Genomic DNA, 20,697 nt, shown 5'->3' with positions numbered 1-20,697 from the left:
TTGACAGATTTGAATTTTTCTTATATATATAGTGTAAATGTCCATTGTTCTTAGCTAAGGCTGCTGCACCATATTGTCCTGTTGCATTTATGCATCTTATCTTCTCTTTTACAGCCTTGTTTTTATCCGTATGTTCTTGCTTGTCGACTTAGAAGTTGTATACATTGTTTATTACCACTGTCTGTGAAACAACTGCCCTCAGGAACCTAACGAAGTGTAAATGTTTATGTTAGAAAAAGGTGTGCAGAGTTTTATTATTTTCAACCCACATGGAATTATATGTGTATCTAATATGTTTCAAACAATGAAGCAATTCCAGTATCATATTTCAGAGGTTTGAATCCCGCTCTTGACATAAGCATCATTGGTAGAGCGGTCCAATCAACTGACCCACAGGTTGGTGGTGCGATTCCTGGTGTATGAATATGTGTTTGTGAATGGGTGAGTGGTTCCTTTCCTTTAAAGTGCTTTGAGTGCCTTGAAGATGGAAAAGCGCAATATAAAACTTGTGACCATTTTACTTAAAAATGGACTGAATACAACAAAAACAAAAGGGGGCCGAGAATAGACCCCTGAGGAACATCCACTTGTTAGCTTATAAGGAAGACAAAACAAAATTGAACTGAACCCAAACTTATTTCAGATAAATATAACCTAAACCACTTCTAAGCTAAACCTTGAATCCCTACGCATTGTTCAAGTCAGGGAAGAGAACCTTTATGGCAAGATTAAGACAAAATCTATAGAATATTGTAATTCGGATTGCAAATTTTTCTTCCCCATATAATAACCTCACGCATTTCATGATTGTCCTGTATCCATGTGTGCCAGACTGTAGATAAAAATAGAATGTTCTGGGTGTGTTGTTTAGGTATTAGCAGTGCCAGGGCTTGCCCAGGCTGTAAGTGGCCAGCATATGGGCTGACAACTGTTGCCTTCATGGGGATATGGATGGATTAATTGAAATGGATCACAGATATGAGAATGAGCATACGAGTGGTGATCTGCTAACATGGGGAAAGCGTTTTGGGATGTGTCGGTGTGTGTGTGTTTGTGTCAGGCTTCCAAACCAAGGTAAACTAATGGAGAAAATAACAATTACAGCTTGATTAATATGTGTTTGCCTCTCGAAGGATACCTGCGGATAATGATCAGGAAACAGCCCATTAGCAAATACATGTAGCTAGCGTTTGTGTGATTGGACTGGCAATGAACGGACGACTGCAGCAAACACTGAAGCAAGCCAGAGGTGAGTTCTGTGTTTTTTGGTACATTTTTAGAAAAGATTGGAATCGATATAATTCTTCAGAGTTGGAAAAAAGTTGTATTTTAAAGCACTCTTATACTCCGTCTTGAGAAATGAACTGTTGGCTTCTATAACTATGAATGCTAGAAATAGATCAACCTAATTAGAGCTAGGTATATTTTTCCCCTCACATTGATTGATAAAAGTTTTTGTTGATTTTTTATTTTCAAAAAACAATAAAAATGTCTCTCAGTATTTTAGTGGCATTAAACTTTTTTTTTTTTTTTTCAAAAGTTGTGAGAAATAAAATAAAACAGGACTTTTTTTTTTGTCCAATCAGAGACTCTGCTGTATGAGAACCACATGGAAACATCTAGCTGTGACTGTCTCAAACTGGTATTTCTTTGTCAGTGGGCGGAGCTAACAATTAATTCTGAAACATCTTGCTGTTTTCATTCACGGTTCAAATTGTACAGAAACTATTAAGACGCTATTTTTGTCCAATCAGAGACTCTGCAGTATGAGACCCACATGGAAACAACTGTCTGTGATGATCTCAGATTGTCCTGTCTCTGTCAGTGGGCGGGCCTAACAGTTCCTTCTGATCTACAATGGAACAGTCTCGTTTCAGCGTTAATTTCCCACTATAATCGTTTTAAAATGCCGATAAATCTTATGGAACTACTACTAATAGGATAAAAACTGACATGAATCTATGGACTGCCCTTTGGAAATCCCTCATAGTCTTTCTACCTCCTCAAAGCATAGACTGAAAAAAAAGGTTAAAAAAAAACTCCATCAGACTAGCTCAATAATGTCTCCGATGACGAAAGAAGAGAATCGGAGCCACATGAGACAAATTGGCTCAGGTTTAAAAACACATCGCTCAATTCTTCCATTTTCTCAAGTTTTAACGACTTCCTACACCTTGCCATTCTCCTCCATCTAATGATTAATACGACTGGGGAGGAGGGATATTTGCATACAATGGCGTGCTATGTGTCACAGTGGAGATAATAAAGATGGAACCTTTGAACAAGCTGTACAAGATAATGCATTGTAAATTACTCTTAAAGATTTATGTTCCCCGCAATTGTGAAATAAATGATTCTGGCAAATTGGGACAAAATAGGCTTTTATACACTGTCTACTGCAAATTCGTCTTTTGGGGTGGAAAGTGATGGAGTCTACTGAAAAAATATGGGATTTATTTGAGGTATTTTTAAGCTAGATTTATTGGCAGAAAAGACTTTATTAGTGTCATGATACTAAAATTTCAAACTTGATGTCGATACTAAGGAATAGACTCAATACTACTGATTTCAAAACTCTCTTTCTTTATACAGTAGATTGTGATTTTCAACATTAAATCATAGCACTTTCTTATATCTGTTTTCTGGTACACTTTTGAAAAAGACTAGAATCGATATAATTATTCAGGGTTGGAAAAACGCACAATTTTAAAGCACCCATATACTCCTACGTGAGAAATAAACTGTTGGCTTCTATAACCATGAACGCTAGAAAGAGATCAGCCTAATTAGGGATGGGTGTTTTTGTTTCCTCACATTGATTGATAAAACTTTTTGCTGATTTTATTTTTTTATTTTCAAAAAACAACACAAATGTCTCTCTGTATTGATTTCTTGAACACAAAGAAGGGAGACTTTTAATCAGTGCCATTTAAGACGAAAAAATGATTCCTCTAATGTCTGAATTTTCAAACCGAGGCCTGGCTGCAGAACTTTTCAAAGCCTATAATACAATAATATTTGCAGTTACTTTTGTTCATAGTACTTTCTTATATCTGTGTAATCCCTCAGTCGTCCAGGTAGGTTCCATAGTGGTCCATGGGCGTATACTAGTCTATGTCGTTTATACTTGTTCTGATACAGCTCAAGATCATTCTAAAGCTATTAGAAAGGTTCATTTGACATTTTTAGTACTGATACCTGCTCAAATGAATATCTAACTTCTATGCTAGCTCTAGTACTGATTAGTATCTAAGTTTCGATACTTTTGACAACCCTAATTGCAATACTAACACGATTATTAAAACAAAAATCATGAAAACCTGCCATATGCAGTTTAAGGAAATAGCATGTGATTTAATTATCCAGGCGATTGAACCCGCAACTTCCAAGCTGAAAAGAGGTATTAGCGCAATAGTTACAAGTAGATGGTATTTCAATCCCTACTACCATCATTGCATAATACAGTTGTGTCGTTGGGCAAGACACCCCACCGGCAAATCATGGTTCTTACCGAATGCCATTGATAATCTGCATGTAAATGTACAGTATAGACGCTGTTGTGGGTTCACTGGTTTGAATCCCAGCCACACACACAAGAAATGTCCCTTATACTGGCGTCAGGAAGGGCATCCGGCATAAATCCAACCATAGGACAGTGCAGCTAACGAAAACAAGCAGCCAATTACAGTATGTTTCTTCACTACATGGAAGTAACGTTTATGACAGATTTAGCACATTATATCACATTACATTAACACATCAACATCTCAATCATGGTACATGTGTCGGGTGCAGTCTTTAGCACGTTTTATTTATGTTCCACACAGCAGATGGTGTCTATCTGTTAAACTGTGTTACAGTATCATACAGTACAAGGCAAACTGAAATCATTTAAGAAGAGAAGCCCTTTCGGTATAATAGCCATAATGATGCTTTTATCCTCTCGCTTTGCACCAGGAGCAGCAACGAGACGCACACCTGCACACAACAAGGCCTCTGAGCGTTTATTACACATATAAAAAAGGACGTTAGCGGTAAAGTGCACACAGATCAACCACTCCACTTGTCCCTATGTCGTTATGAAAGCCATTTTACGTCAAATAACTCATCTTGTCAACTGTCAGTGATGTTACCTTCACTTGAGTATGTTTTTTTAAAATTAATACATTTGACATCAGATTGTAGTTTGAATGTATTTGTACTGCAATATCTGTGACGGTTTTGGTAGAAACACCGGAATCTATTCATTGAGCAAAACTATTGACAACTTGCCCACATCTTAATGCCCCTTAAGAGCGTACAGATCAGACTATAAGACAACACAGCAACTAAAAAGTGGACTTCACATAATTGTTGATTTAAACAACAGAAAGTTAGAAAATACCTACTATAACTACTACAACCACTACTACGACTACTATTACTACTCTCACTACTACAATTACTACTAATATTACTACTAAAGTACTCCAAAAAGCAGCAACCAAATTCACTCCATATAGTGCATTCACGTGGCCTCTAGTCCTTTAGTTGTTTAGTTGATTTGTCAATTAATCGGCCGACCAAAATTTGAATTACTTGACTAATCATTTGATTTAGATGATGAGGATTTATACGAAACCACAGCAGAAAGGAGAAGGAAGTGAGTGAGTGCATGGGCTACTGGTTTTAAAAAAAAAATGTATATTGACATTTAGGATGTTTACATAAATGTCTGTTACAATATTAATTAATTTCATTTAATCTAAAACGCAAAATTAATGCATCTGTTTATCCACTTCTGAATTCTGTAAATCAAAATACATATTACCAAGTTGTGTCCATTGACCATTTATTATCTGAAGGAACATATCTATCTGCTTGAGCAATATTTTTTATTTTGAACACACTGCTTTTACATCTTTTAAATCTACTCCTAGGACTTGTCTGGTCAAGTCTAAAGATGAGTCACCCAAACAGCCCTCCCTCAGTGACCTCCCGCCCTTCTCTCGCTCTCTCCCTCCCTCTCTCGTTCTTCTTGTGAGTCCTTATATGGCATGTTTCTTATCGCTTCCTGTGAGGTCATCGTGCCTCAGCTGTTACAGAGGGACAGGTCATGTGTCTGTCTAACCTCACTCATCTCCGTGAGCATGTACCACGCGGTGAAGGAGAAAATAGAACCAGAGCCATTGTCCGGACAGGCCTGAGGTACGAGATGGTGATAGCAACACAAGGCCAAAGTAAAGAGGAGTCATGAGCTCAGAAGTGGTGTCTTGGAGTTGAAAAAAGGATCCTTGGAGTGTTGCGATAGAAGGCACAATGGCTATCGGTCTTAAAGCAGACCTATTCTGCAAAATCGACTGTTTAGAGCTTTTAACCATGTTATAGGTGTTTCTCCTCACCATTTACTCACCCGAAGTTGTATTTAGAGTGATCTTTAATCGCTTATTTTCAAGACGCCATATTGTTAGTCAACTCATTTTCACCACAACAGGCATACAGCCACTGGGGTCACGTATGTCACTTAAATGGTGGCCTTTTTATATAGCACTTTTCCACCTTCAAGACACTCAAAGCACTTTGTATCAACACTCACGCATCCGCACACACATTGATACAGCGGTTCCAAACGGTTCTGTTCAGCTGTACATATGACTGAAAGGTTTTTATTCTGAACTTTTTTCTTTTAATGTCAATTTTATGATGATTACTTATGATTATTTATGTTTTGCTTTGTTGTATTGTGTTTTTAATGTCTTTTTTATTCTGTAAAGCACTTCTGAATGACTTAGTGTAAATTGTGCTATACAAATAAACTTGCCTTCCCTTAAGTGTCTTGCTCAAGGACATAACGACAGCATTCATCTGTTGGAGGTGGAATCGCACAACCAACCTTTGGGTCAGTGAATCTGAAAGCTCTACTAATGTTTAAGACCAAAATTCAAACGTTCTACCAACTGAGCCACTGTTGCATATATTAACTATTTTTTCATATAGAACATTAACAATGAGAAGATGAGTCTGCTGCTGAAACGTGATTGGTTGAGAGCCAAAGGTGGTGATCTGTGATTGGGTGAAAGTGACAGAGAGTGGGAGAACCAAACCACCAAGACTTCTTTGTACAATATATATTCATCCAGCTCAAAATACGTAGACTATGGTGCAAACTAGAGACCACTCAAGTCTATTTGAAATGCATGAGGGCTGTTGAAAGTGTATTAAAGTGATGTCTTTTCATGTTTGCCATAAGAACAAAGTGGCCAAGTAGAGAAGCTGCCAAAGATTCTTGGACCCTTCACAAACTTGATTATCCCACAAGAACTGAAGCCAACATTTCAAATCCCCCTCATCATCTGCGCGATAATACACTGCCCGCTCTCATAGTTAGCTAGTCTAATCACAGAAAATAGCCCTGACGTATGGTATTACTTGAGACCAACTTCCATAATTTCTCCAGCTCAGACTGAAAAATGAAAAGGATCCTTGGAGTTGAATCTGCGAAATCTTGGCTGGCCTTTTATCTGTCCAAATGTAGTCGGACTCCCTCTAACTTACACCGCGAGGGCAAATCAATGGGCCTTGGCTTGGCATACATCTGCACTACGTCTCCTGCCAAATATGGTCTGCCTGATATGCTTAAGGATATGGCATAGCAGAGAAGCAGAGAAGTGCGTACAGATCAGACTATAAACCAAACCTGTATGCATCACCTAGGAAATAAAAAACAAAAAAACAACTCAATTATTTGTTTTCAGGTCAATTTATTTTTGTAAAGAGCAAAATCACAAGAGCAGTCACCTCGCAGGACTAAACAAAATGGTTGATTTAGCCAAAAGAAAGTTGGTATGCATTAATAAAATGTTGAATAACTACTATTAGAAAGAAATCTGACAAGCTGCAAACATTCCTGGATGGTCAAAGTTACTGCATAGTATAGTTGTCAAAAGTAAAGGAAATCAGATACTCGCTGATACTAAAACTAGCATCAAAACTAGATACTCATTTGAGCAGGTATCGATACTAAAAAAGCCATAATCACACGACAAACATGAGCTTTAGAATGATCTTGAGGTGTATCAGAACAATATAAGAACACATAGACTAGTATAGTAGTACGATTCATGTTGAATAATGAATCGAAAGAGTTTTTTTATCATCATCGTGTTTTAAAATCGGTATCGAGTCCATTCCTCAGTATCGAAATGGAGCTTGAAATTTGTGTATCGTGACAACACTACTTAATATATTATACATTCATACCACAAAGTCGATAATAGACACTGTATTTCTATGGCTGCCAATCTGCGGCAGTGACATCTCAGACCGTCACCAATCATGGGTGAAGTGTCTTGCCCAACAGCACAATAACAATATGCACAGTTTGGAGAAGGGATCATACTGCTTACCTGGATTTGACCCTTTGCCGTCCCCTCAGAATAAACAGAAAACATACTCACATATTTATGAAAATGGTTGGCAGTCAAAGCATCCCCTTTGAAACCTTTTAATAAAATATTGTAAAGTAAAAACAAACAAAACAACTAAATAAAACAAAAATATAAGACCAATCCAGACTTTTCAGCTTTCATACCGATATCGATGCTCTGCTAATTCCCGATACCAGACTAGGGACAAAAACAAGGCACTTATTTCCTTAAAACATAATGTAAATGTTATTTATCTCTCAAAAAAACGACAGAACTGTTTTGTTTTGTTTGAATAAAAGTTCAAACATTATGCAACGTTTTGGGCCAAAATCAGCTCTTAAATAGTCTTAATACATACAATTAAAGCCCCAACAACGAGTAGACCTGTCACAATAACAAATTTCAAAGGGCGATATATTGCGATGAATGATAATATTGAAACTACTTTAATAGACCGTATCATTAAAAGGTCTGAGCTGCAAAAAAACAGCTCAAATCTTACTTTCTTACATGAAAATGCCATCAATTCTCCCACTATTGCTAAGAAAAAGTACACATGATATTGTAAATATCATAAATAATAATATCGTCATAGTCCTACCAACCAGGATATCAGTTTATCCAATATTATGGAACCGATACCTGATCCAGCTATTTTTTCAGTATTGGTGCTGATATTCAACGCCAGTATCAATATCGGTGCATCCCTAGGACAAGGGTGAGGTGTTATAGAACGATCTGCTGGGTTTATAATAACCCTTGTAGACTTAGACCTTTTTGGTTCCTGTGCATTTTGTTTCAATTGTTTTATTAATATAACATTTGCAAGTTCAAATCTGCATTCCGCATTCTTTGGATCAGGCATTACAGTTTAAAAGAAGTTACATAAAAAGATAAAAACAAAACAAGTGCATAAAGTTCAGCCTACAGTCGATGCCAAGTTCACCATCCACAGACATGCCTACAGTTCTATATAAAAGACCAAAGACCAAAGCAAGGCAAAACACAATATAATGGAGGCAGATCCTGTTTTATATAGACAGTATAAGAGGGGGAGGTGCTAAGGGAATAGCGGAGGTTACACAGTGTTCTGAATGTGCTGCGATATCAGAGAGACAAGAGCCAACTCCTTATTGCACATACATAAAAAGATAAGGCTTCTTTTAAGAGCTACACTGTGATCTTATATGAGCTTTGTAACCAATATTCTCGAAAGTGAAACGCGAAGAAATGAACAGGAAGTGAAAGGGCATCTGGTTAGAAAAGATGCAAGATTTTGATAACCGTTAGTGTTTTTTTATGGTTAGATTAAAGGGGTATACTTACAGGACGAGACTATCACATTTTGAAGCATGGTATATTCATAGAGCTAACATGCTAGCCGCCACGTTCCAAGTAGGAAGTGAGCATGGGCGTACTTACTTGGGATACTCTTTTGTAGAATAGTGAACTCAATCTGCTACTTGCAATGAGTCATTCGAAAATTGCAATCTCACGTGGGATTTCTGCGGTCCATGAACCATATAAGCTCAGATAGGAGAAGCAGCTTAAACATATCCACATACAGTGAGTATACTGCGGTATTTTTCCTTCTCCCGGTGTTGGAGCTGTCCTGGGATCAGTGACCTTCCGTGGCTGCATTCACTAAGCCCCTCACACCTATCAAACAGCACAAGGATACAGCGCCACACAATCCCACCGCAAAACACTCTTTGTCAAATACAGCTCTGGAATAAATCAACATGGCAAAAAGATTGGGTTTCTGGGATTGCATATGGATTTTATTTCCTGCAAAGTTTTTGTTCATCTTTTCTCATTTTGCTGCAGTAAACAAGACGTACAGAGATTTGGAAGTGATTTTATGTCAGATGCCTTTCCTGTCGCTGCAAGCCACCTTACTGGGATAAGGATAATGTGAGAAAGTGACTCCGTGGCAAGAGAATCTGGCCACCAACCCAAAGTTTAATGGTTCAATCCCAGCTTTGTCCACTGGATACTGTTTTGCGTCCTTGGGCAACACACCCACCTGAAAGTGATTCAGGTGTAGCAGATGGCACAGATTGGCAGTATTGCTTCTGTCAATTAAAGAATGACTTAATGACTGTGATTGTCAGGAAAAATGCTACTGGTGGTTTTCAGATGTTTGTATGTGATGATGTCATACTCTCAGACGGGGGCATGAGCCAGATTTCCCTACTGATTACATTGTACTTTGCCATGAAGTATTCAAAAGGTGAACTTGATCATTTCTATTAGTGACTCAACCCAAGACCTCATTGTATTACAACAGAATTCTGAATTTTAGTAATATTAATTGAACCTGCCCCCCTACTGGCCTTTAGAAAGTTGTGTTATCTGAAATCCAGCATTATATCCAAGCCAGTTTATTTGTATATCATGTTTAAGTCAACAGAAGTCGTACCTTTAAAGTACAAGTTTAAAGTAGGGTTGTCAAACGTGTTGAAAATCAGATACGAGAACTAGTATTGAAACTAGATACACATTTGAGCAAGTCTCTTTCACCAAACAGAAATTAACCTCTCCTGAATTGTTTAGAATGAACTTGAGCTGTATCAGAACAAGTATAAGACACATAGACCTGTATAAGCCCATGGACCACTCTGGAACCTACTTGGGCGACTGAGGGATTACAAAGAGACAAGGCCACATGGGAATATAAAAGAAAGTACTACCATTTAATACTGAAAATCACATTATATTGTCTAAAAAGTGCATCGTGGTATCAGAATCAGTATTGAGTATCAAGTATCAAAATCAAGCTTGAAATTTTAGCATCGAAACAACACTACAGCACAAAATTTCGTAGATTTAAAGCAACTTAGTTTGAGTAAATTATTGATATTTTATTTCTTAAAATGCAATGTTTTCTTATTACACGCAGAACCATCACTTAAGCCTGTTACTGCCAGTCCTCTCCCATTGTCAGTAAATTGCGCTCGAAATCTTTGCATGTTTTCTGAGAGCGAATAGTAATAATGCACAATGTGTTTATCTGGATATTATAAAGCAGCCACAGGTTCCATACACGCAGAGCCACGCAGTCAGAGGCAGAATTAAAATACTCTGCGTTGGTAATGAGCTATCTAAATTCACTGCTCATATTGCTGGGAACTGCAACAAAAGCATTACACCACAAAGCATTGGAACCAACTGTATAGGTGGTTTTCTGTTCATGCTGCCAGACGATTTCTCCCTGACATGGTTTGAAGTCTGCTCGAATCGCGAGAGCTAGCGAGCGTCGCAAAAGGCAATAATTTCTTTGTAAACGTCGTCACCTCCCTGTGCGGTTTTTGCATACTTGTCAACATGCTGGCTGTATTCTATCCATCACATAAGCGAAGGGAGAGTCGGGGCCATTGCTTCATACCGTGATTACTGACAACTCTGAAACGCATGCTAAGTAGAGGGATGCACTGTAAAACTATACACAGGACAACAAAAGCGGCTGCTAATTAGTGACTCCAGCGTTTTTCAAAGCTGGGAGATTGACAGACCGCTTGAGACCCTGCTCTTGGTGAAGCCGTGGGACACAAAGACTCTATATAAAAACGGAGATAGCTAACCTGCTAGCCGGCGCATTCCAAACAGGCGGTGAGCATGGGCGCGCTTCCAGTTGGCTCCAATTTACTTTCTATTGAAAAACCGTCGTCCCTCTCTCTGTAACTGCTGCTGCCACGCTCGTCACTTTGGTCTTAAATGTTCGTTATTTCGCTATTTTGTCTATAAATCCAGATATGAACATTAAAAACAGACAAATCAGGCGCCTTCTTTCCCCAAGGTTGCTCCTGCTAGCGTTAGCAACAGGTTTGATCGACAGCATTGCTAAGCGCCTGCACGGTATGACATCAAGATGATCTAACTCCAAAGTGACGAGCAGGGGACACATCCAGCTCACGTTACAGGTCAGATCTGTGTAGATTTGACCCCACTAACAATAAGAATGCATGCAATGTTTTTGGGTATAAAAGCAAGATCTCCCCACAGTGTACCTTTACCTTCAATTGCATATAATCTACTTGTTTGTAATAATACAGAAATAAACTAAAATTTATATCTCAAACTTCTGGATAACTTAGTTTTGCAATAATTACCATTGCAAACTTGATTTAGGAAGTACAGCAGGTAACCAGTGACCAGATCATTCTTAGTTTGAGACCCCATACTCTTTGACTGCCATTGCGTCTTGGGGAAAGTATTTGAATTCAAGTGATACCTACACATAAACAAACCGTAATAACTTTTAGCATATCTGATCGTGTGCAGTCTTTTCCTAATCTTTTTGCGTTGCGTTACTGTATGCTGGGTTTTACAGTGCACGGGACACCCACGGAGATGCAGAGTGAGAGAACGCATGACTCAAGGGTAACAGTGATTAAAGGAAGTAGCACGTCCAATGCTTTTCCCGTGAATGAGACAGAGGCTAAACCCGAAATGACAGCAACAGCAGCAGCCTTCAAAGTTATCTACAGACCAGGCCCTGTGTTCTCTGGCTCCCTCACAGAGCCCTGTAAACTCCACACACACACACACACACTATTCTATTCAACTGTCAACTGTGTGTGAGAGGGGCTTTCACACGCAGACTTATCACGACAAATGTGGCACAGGGTCAAGGCTAACTAGCAACTGATACTAAAACTGGACTAAATGTGAAGCTGCGAATTCAAGGAAAACTATGTGATTTTACTGGTGGGGGGTCTACAATCGTCTCGTTTCCATAGAAATGTCATTGCTATGTCTAGAACGTTTCACCGTATATAATTAAATTGATCTGCCTCCACGTAGACTTCACCAGGGCCATTGCAGGTTAGCTCTGTGAAGAAGAGCCAAGTTTAAAAGTAAGGTAAGTATTTTTTAAGCAATAAAAAACTGGACATAGCTAACTTGCTAGATGCTGCTGCGTTCCAAATGTGAAATGGGCATGGGTGCGCTTCCGGCTACATCAAGTCTAATTTACTTTCTATTGAAAAACTGTCGCTCCTCTCTCTGTGACTGCTGCACTGAGCCTCGTCATTTCGGTGTTAAAATGTTCGTATTAACCCGCTCTACATTATCCTGATATATTTTTTTATTTATTTATTTTTGTTTCTTCATAGAGATGTATTGCCATGCCTAAAATGTTTCACAGTACGGAATTAAATTGATCTATCTCCACGGAGACTTCGCCAGGGCCATTAGAGGTTAGATCTGTGGACAAGAAGCCAGGTTTAAAAGTAAGGAAAGTATTTTTAAGCAATAAAAACTATCATGAAATAACTGCGTGATATATTTTTTGAAGCTGTACTGGTAAACATTCCAGGCAAAGTAACAGCATCTCTATGGAGACGAGCAGGTGGCAGACTGACCCATCACCAGAAGAGTTACATAGCACGTCTTTATGTCGAGTATGAGGTTAATAAAGATTGCATTTTTAATATAGCAAAAGGCTGTGAAAAATAAAAGTAACTGCAATGGTAAATGGTCAAGACACTCAAAGCACTTTACATCAAGGAACCATTCACCCATTCACACACATATTCATACATCAATGTAGACAGACACTGGGGGCGAGGTGGGTTAAGTGTATTGCCCAAGAACAGAACAACAGCATTCATCTGTGGGAGCTGGAATTGTGCCGCCAACCTGTAGGTCAGTGGGTCTGATTTCCCAATGTCGTTTATGTCAAGTGGCATTTAAACTGTTAAACTTTGGGGGCAACCACTCTACCAACTGAGCTACTGTCGCAATATCTCATAACAATATTGATTGCTAAAAATACATATTTTTCATTATTGCACAATTTGATGAATAAGTCATCTGAAATCAAAACTGAAAATGTGTCAAAACCAAAACAAGGCTACACATCTTTGATCAGATTTTCCCAAACTTGTCTGCTTTTTCTGGGAAGAGACGACCAGACCTGTCATGATAACACATTTTCAAGTACGATTTATTGCTATAGAAAATATTGACGGTAAATAGTTACATTTTTATACAGGATTTTTCCACCTTCAAGACACTCAAAGCACTTTACGTCAAGGAACCACTCACCCATTCACACACACATTCATACACCAGTGTACACAGACACTGGGCGCGAGGTGGATTAAGTGTCCTGCCCTAAAGCACAACAACAGCAGGATTGGAACTGCCAACCTTCAGCTCAGTGTGCAAATATTCTACCAACTGAGCTACTGTCACTCCAAGATGACAAAAGTAATACTAGTGCACAGATCTCTCATGTAATGAACGATAAGTGGATATGGTGATTATCATGAGACTACAGCTTTTTCTCAGGGAAGATCAACTAAATAACTGTATTTTTGCATTTCATCTGATCAAATAGCAATTTCACTTGTGATCTAAGCTGCCGTATGTAAAACTACCAGTACTTCGACTTCTTGAAAGCCTTATTGACCGACCCTGCGTATACTCCCCCAGTGGGAAAAGGCAGTACTAAAATCCATACATTTTGAGGCAAACACACTAAATATTCTGTTTGTTTGCATTACTAATAAACCACTATTAACACCCCCAGTGGGCATAGGCAGTACTGCAGGGTCTCTCTAATCCATAATGTAAAAGGTGTGAGAGCTGAGTCAGGGTTGATCCATGCAAAGGTAGTTCAGGGTCAGACCAGAGCCGCATATCCCCAAGACAGGACTTATTTCCTCTGGTTTAACTGCAGAGTACAGTGGCCCCAGGGACTCAATTAGAACCATGGAGAGCCGGCTTTTTCCGCCCCCATTCACTTGGCACTAATTTGTTTACTTCCCAACTGAGCAATGGACAGCACAAAAATCTCTCTGACAGAGCAACTTACGACATGTTGTTCTAAGTAAACCAATCTCTGCAACAAAAATGTTATGTAAATATTATTACACAAGAACAAATGTTGTGCCGGCCTGGTACAGTTCAAGTCTTGTGTGATATAGAGATCATTTCATTTTTGCTTAGTCGCACACACATGGCGACATGGGCGAGAGTAGCTCAGCTGGTGTTTGTACCCTGATCCGAAGGTTGACGGTTTGACGGTTCTCTCCCACAAATGAATGCTGCCGTTGTGTCCTTGGGCAAGACACTTACCCCACCTTGCCCCTAGTATCTTCGTACACTGGTGTATGAATGTGTGTGTGAACGGTTCCTTGATGTAAAGCGCTTTGAGTGCCTAGACGGTAGAAAAGTGCCATAATGTTGATTTTTCATAGGGCTTGCCAAATGCTTGTCTCCATGAAGATGTTATGCTTCTTCCTGGAATCAATATTTAGCATTTATTCAACTGCCAGTGTTTTTATTGCTAAACAACACTGTGAGCAGGCTGGCCGCTCCACTGATCTGACCTGTAACTCGGCTAAGTGGCGTTACTGGCTCGTCTCCATGGAGTTAGTTAAGTTTAATGCCATTCTGTGAATCGTTCCACAGAGCACGCTGGACAGACTGTGTGTCTCGGCTGGTCTGGGAACGCGTCGGGGTCCCACTGGAGAAGCTGAAGGAAGTGTCTGGGGTGAGGGAAGTCCAGGAGTCCCTGCTTAGACTGCTGCCGCCGCAACTCAACCCCGGAGAAGAGGAAGAAAATAGATGGATGGACATTTAAGAGACAGCATTTTTAGCCCTGCCTCAGATCTGCTTTAGTCCAGCTTCAGACTTTATACTATCCCACCTTGTACCTTATCATTAGTATTCTTGACTTGACTATAAAAAGAATGACTGTCTATGTTACTATGGGCTCGTCTTATGGCTTTCCCAGAATCCCATTTAAGCACGAGTATGAGTGAAGCGGGGGGCAACCTCATAGGCCCAGGTCAGGGCTTAGAGCGGCCGATTAGCATATGTTAGCATGGATATTGCAGCAGCAGTGGACAGTGGGGAGGCTCTGTCAGATGCTCAGAGTGGTAAAGAACTAACCACACCTGCACAGTTAATTACATCAGTCAAATAAATGAAGGAATTATTGAAGTAAGAGCAAATCTGATGGAGAATATAACTTTACTGGAGTAGCTGGAAAGTAGTGAAATCATAATCATGTTTTTGCGAGTACATTTAAAGATCCCATATTATGCTATCTTCTGTTTTATGTCATAATGTTGTTTTATCATGACAAACTACTACCGAACTAAAGGTAAAAAGTAGCTGTTAACTTGAAAACTACCACTTCATGACATGACAAGGTGGAACAGAGCATTTTGAGGTTTGGAGATGTAGACAGACTAATAATATGGGATTACTCAAATGTGTGTGAATAAAACAAAACAGAACGCCAGGTTTGTTTTTGAGGAGGTAACCGCATTATAACATGGCTTAAAGCTCACGAGAGTCAATTTTGTGTAATAAAGGACCTTCAAATTCTGTCTGCGGTATTGCAAAAGAAGGCCAAAATTATTAGCAAGTTATTTGAAAAGGTAAAGGTCACAAAACATGAACTTTTCCATATTCAACATGTAACTTGTAACTTACACTTAGTCAAAGAATGGAGACAAATACAATAATGCATCAGTTTTATAATGATTTCCAAGCTGCCCTGGGGCGGACTGCAGCTTTTCCCAAATGTTTATACTGAGACTATGGTGGTATTTTATTTTATACTAAATGGTATTAATGTCACTTACTGCCCCCACTGATGAAAACAGCACTGATAACACATTTAAAACAGCTGTGTGTGTATGCTTTTGACAAAACTGGAGGCATTAAGTATCTTTTTAGAAATGGAGGGAAATGAGACAATAGGGGGCCACCAAAGTCTTTTCTATTAATAAAAAAAAACATTGGGACTGTTTTGTTTTTGTTGATTTGCTCCATCCACCTTTCGAATCACAGTCCCACATTTAGATGAGCACATTCAGACAGGCAAAGTGGTTTAAAGGTGCATTGTGTAACTTTTCTGGTCAGGGGTCCGCCGACTGTTTGTCTCCACGGAGTTGTTATTGTTCTGCTTGAAATGTCAAACTATGGCATTTAACATTTCTATCTCATTTATTGAACTACTTGTACTTTTATTGCTACAAAAAGCCAAGACAAACATGCAGTCTATTCCTGAGTGGGGTCCCCTCCACAGATCTGACCTGCAACTTGGCCTGATGGCGAAACCAACCTGCTTGTCTCCATGGAGATAGGTCAATTTAATTTCATACCAGCCTAGTTGAGCATTCCAGGCAAAGAAAACACATCTCCACGGAGACAAGCAGGTGACAGAACGTCCACCAGAAAAGTCGCTAAGTACAAATTTAAGTGTCTTGCTCTATGACACAGACTGAAATTAGGAATACAACCACCAACTTATCAATTTCAAAACAAGCTCACACCCGACGCTCGCCTGAATCACACCCATCCAACTCGAACGCATTCAAAAACATTACTTAACTGTATATATTTTTCCCTCTATGAACGCCTTATTTCACTTGCGCCATCTGTGTATTTCACCTGCCAGACCAGACTGACAGGTGTCACCTTGTTATTCGCTGTGCAAATAGAAGCTTATGTGAGCGCCTGTCTATGGGGAGTTGATTAGTGTGAACCTGTTGTCGTATTTACCTGCGCTGACTCTACCAGGACACATGCCACAGAATCGCTGGAGGATAGGTCCCTCAACAGCAACGGTAATAGAGAGACGGAACTAAAATTAGCCTGGAGAGGGAGGTATAGAGAGATCCAGGGAACACATTGAGGAGAGCGGTTAAAATCTGTTTTGATTTTAGCTTAAGGAATACATTTGGAAGCTTAACTATTTTGGGAGTATTATAAAGGTTCGTGTATATGTTATAGTCTTGTTAAAAGTATCGAATATCAGCTATTAATCGATAGTAAAAACTAGGATCAAAACGAGCTACTCATTTGAGCAAGTATCGATATTAAAAAGGCACACTCGTGGAACAGAAATGAACTTTTTCTGAATAGTTTTAGAATGATCTTGAGCTGTATCAGAACAAGTATAAGACCACACAGACTTGTATACGCCCATGGACCACTATGGAATCTACCTGGACGACTGAGGGATTAGACAGATATAAGGCCACATGGGAATATAAAAGAAAGTACAGCCATTTAATGTTGAAAATCACATTATATTGCCTAATAAAGGGTGTTCTTTAATTATTATCGTAGTGTCGGAATCGGTTTTGAGTGTCAAGTCAGTTCCCTAGTCTCAAAATGGAGCTTTTACACTAAATTTTACACTATTTGTATCAGTATTTTTTGACTAGGACCCCAGGAAGAGCTGTCAACTTGGCGACAGCTAATGGGGGATCCAGATAAACAATATTATCATTTATATGTGACTCTGGGGATATACATAGTGAGATATAGATGTAAGAGTGTACATTAAGGGGTACAGAAGTTCAAATCTTGATATGAAGCAGACTTCTTTTCAACCTTATCTTGTCAGAAAATATTGACACTATCTAGAATGCATTAAACTGCAATAGGGAACGAAGCAAGTGGGATAATAGCTACAACTTAAACGGGACTAAAGCGAGACAAAACAAGAGTCCAAGTTCCAAAACAAACTTGAACATGACTACACATATTATAACAATATTGATTAACTTTTGGTGCATGGTTTAATCATAACAACCTCCTCACTCCCCTCATCAGGACAAAGCCCCACCCCCTCTCTCTAGAACTCACTCCCACAATCCATCAGGAACTCGGATTCATTACAGCACTTTAAATCAATATTTAAAACTCACCTGTCCAATCTGGCAACCCCCCTCCCCATGATTTCCCCTGTTGTCCTCTACCATTTTCTGTGCCCAAAAAAGAGCTATATAAGTCTGATGTTTTTATTATTAATATTATCGTTCAAATGTTACAACAAGCTTATGGTATTTTTGTATATAAGCTTATAATATTCATGTATATAAAGCTGACATGAGAGTGATACCAGTGTTTAGGCATCAGGGAGCCGCACAACCGAAGCACAAAGTTTCACAACAGCTCGGTTGGGTGAAGCTTTCTCATTTAAAATATCTGACCTTTAGCTGAGACTGACTGAGGCATTAGTTTGGTTTGTTATTCACAGCCCATTAAGACTGTATTATCCATCCCAAACGAACTCAAATGACTTTCCGATATCCCAGACAACAAGCAGACAATAAAAACATGCAACATTATAATTAGAATTGAGAATAATCTGACAAAGCATGAGCAGAAATCTGGGTTTATACACTCAAGTTTATATTCAAGCATAACAAAAGTGCAACAGGAAATTCCATTATTATAAAAATGACAACTTTTAAGGAGACTTGGTTTGTGTTCGATCGTCAACACTGTTCCCTACTTACGGCACTATTTAGGAGTTATGCCATTTCAGCAGTGTCCGAATGTCCAGTTGGTGAAAAAATAATGCGCTCAAAATTTCCCATAATGCACCTTGAAAAGTAGCGGGCATCAGTGGGCTCTAGACTGGTCAATGAGGACCACAATGCATCGCGAGAGTTGGGAAAACAACAGCACTGTGACAGGTTTTTAACTGGACACAACACGACTGAATGAAGCAGATAAAAGTGCTGGTTTATCGCATTGATTATGAATAAAACACTTTTAAATAACACTCTTAGCTTTAGCTCCTTATCTTATCTTGGTTATCTTATCTTAGCTGTTAAAAAGAGCAATAATTTCCACATCTCAGATTAAAAAAAAAGTTAATTATCCAGTCCATTTACGTGAGATCAGTTTGACAAAAACTTGCACAGTTATTATTAACCCATAAATACAGTGTCAGTCCAATTGGATCATTATTTATGACAGAAATCAAGTTTTTATCTGAGTTTTTCTGACTTTTTTACCCAAACTCAGAGGCAAGGCAAGTTTATTTGTATAGCACAATTCGTACACAAGGTAATTCAAAGTGCTTTACAGAATAAGAAAGACATTAAAATCACACAAATCAGAACATAAATAATCACAAATAATCATCATAAAATTAACATTAAAAGAGAAGAGTGCAGAATAAAAACCTTTCATGTGACCCAAAAGTAGTGAGTTGCGCGTCCGAATTGCTCTGTGAATGACTCCACTGTAGAGCCCACTGAAGAGTGCTGAGTTATGTAGTGAATGAGGGGTTATAGGAGCTGGGGTGGACATTCGGACACAGCCTTGCTCGTTTTTGAAACATGAAACAGGACCAAATCAGGAATAACAAACCAAGACTTATCAAATCATATGCAGAAGTCAAACGTTTCACTTAGATTTATATTCAAGCCTTAACCGCAGAACAACAGGGAATCCCATCATTATAACAACGACAACTGAAAGCACTAGGACCAAACCAGAACCTATCCAAGCATATGCAGTAGTCAAACCTTACACTTAACTTTATATCCAAGCCATAACAACAGGCAGATACAACAAATACGTCATTAATTAAGCTTGCAATATGTTTAATTATCACTAAATTAATGGCAACATGGGTTAACCAACTCTTGAATTTCCCAGCCCATAAAGTTTGAATGAGTAACCTAGTCTTAGAAACTGAACTGAACCTACAAAGCCTGTAGAATTTTGGTACTCAAGAAACAGCCAAATAGCAGGACTGCAGTGAACATCTTCTGAAATCTGTATGTTCAACAAAAAAATAGAACCTGAAACTGTATTTATCCCCCATCTGCAGGTGATGCCACATGGGGAGAACTGCCCAAATGTTACAGTAGTGAAGCTTTTAGGGTCATAAACATCGCCCCAGTCTCTAATAAAGACACAGAGGAATACCTTAACACCGCTGTGCACTGTAGCAGTTCTTATCAAGTAGCACCCGCGCGCCTCCAACTCCAAAGCGGCGAGAAAATAGCTCACACTCTCATCTCCGAGCCCGTAACACGCGCAGAGCATGTTTATCCAAGCAATCCGGCAACAACATGCACAAAATCGTTATCCCAAAACACTTGCTGATTGATCGGCGCAAAAAACAAGCCACCAAGTTGCCCTTCACCCCCACACATACCTTTGGTGCGGGCAGAGCTCAGTCCCGACGCCAGTACCACCAGCAAGCCGGCAATCCTCAGCATCTTCAACCCAGAACCAAGCGATCTCTTTTGGATACTTCTTCCTCTCCAAGTGCGTCCTCAAAAGCGCGGCGTGTCCTTCTCCTTGTGAAACGTACAAACAGTTGGCTGCTGGTGTGCGCGGACAGAGGTGCGCAGCCGGTCTCAAGAGCAGCGCGCGCGTGTGTGTGTGTGTGGATTTGTGTGGATGTGGGGATGTCCGCGCGTGTGGATTGAGTGGAAGAAGAAGAAGAAGAAGAAGAAGAAGCAGGGAACTAAAGTGATCTGTGCTGTCGGGATGGGACGAGGGAACTGCC

The 20,697-nt window shown here is 39.3% G+C and overlaps 1 protein-coding gene across 1 annotated transcript in view; it reads right to left on the bottom strand.

The window, feature by feature from the left end:
• LOC117379870 (calsyntenin-2-like) overlaps window positions 1–20,422 on the bottom strand; it is a 463,825-nt gene extending 443,403 nt beyond the window's left edge. Inside the window, exon 1 of the mRNA XM_055225785.1 lies at window positions 20,341–20,422. Coding sequence (XP_055081760.1) covers window positions 20,341–20,404 — 64 coding nt within the window. The 5' untranslated portion in view covers window positions 20,405–20,422. The remainder of the gene's footprint in view (window positions 1–20,340) is intronic.
• Window positions 20,423–20,697: the final 275 nt, after the last annotated feature.

The sequence above is a fragment of the Periophthalmus magnuspinnatus genome, chromosome 13, assembly GCF_009829125.3.
Source record: "Periophthalmus magnuspinnatus isolate fPerMag1 chromosome 13, fPerMag1.2.pri, whole genome shotgun sequence".
NCBI lineage: Eukaryota > Metazoa > Chordata > Actinopteri > Gobiiformes > Gobiidae > Periophthalmus > Periophthalmus magnuspinnatus.
This window is presented reverse-complemented; position numbering and strand designations above follow the sequence as displayed.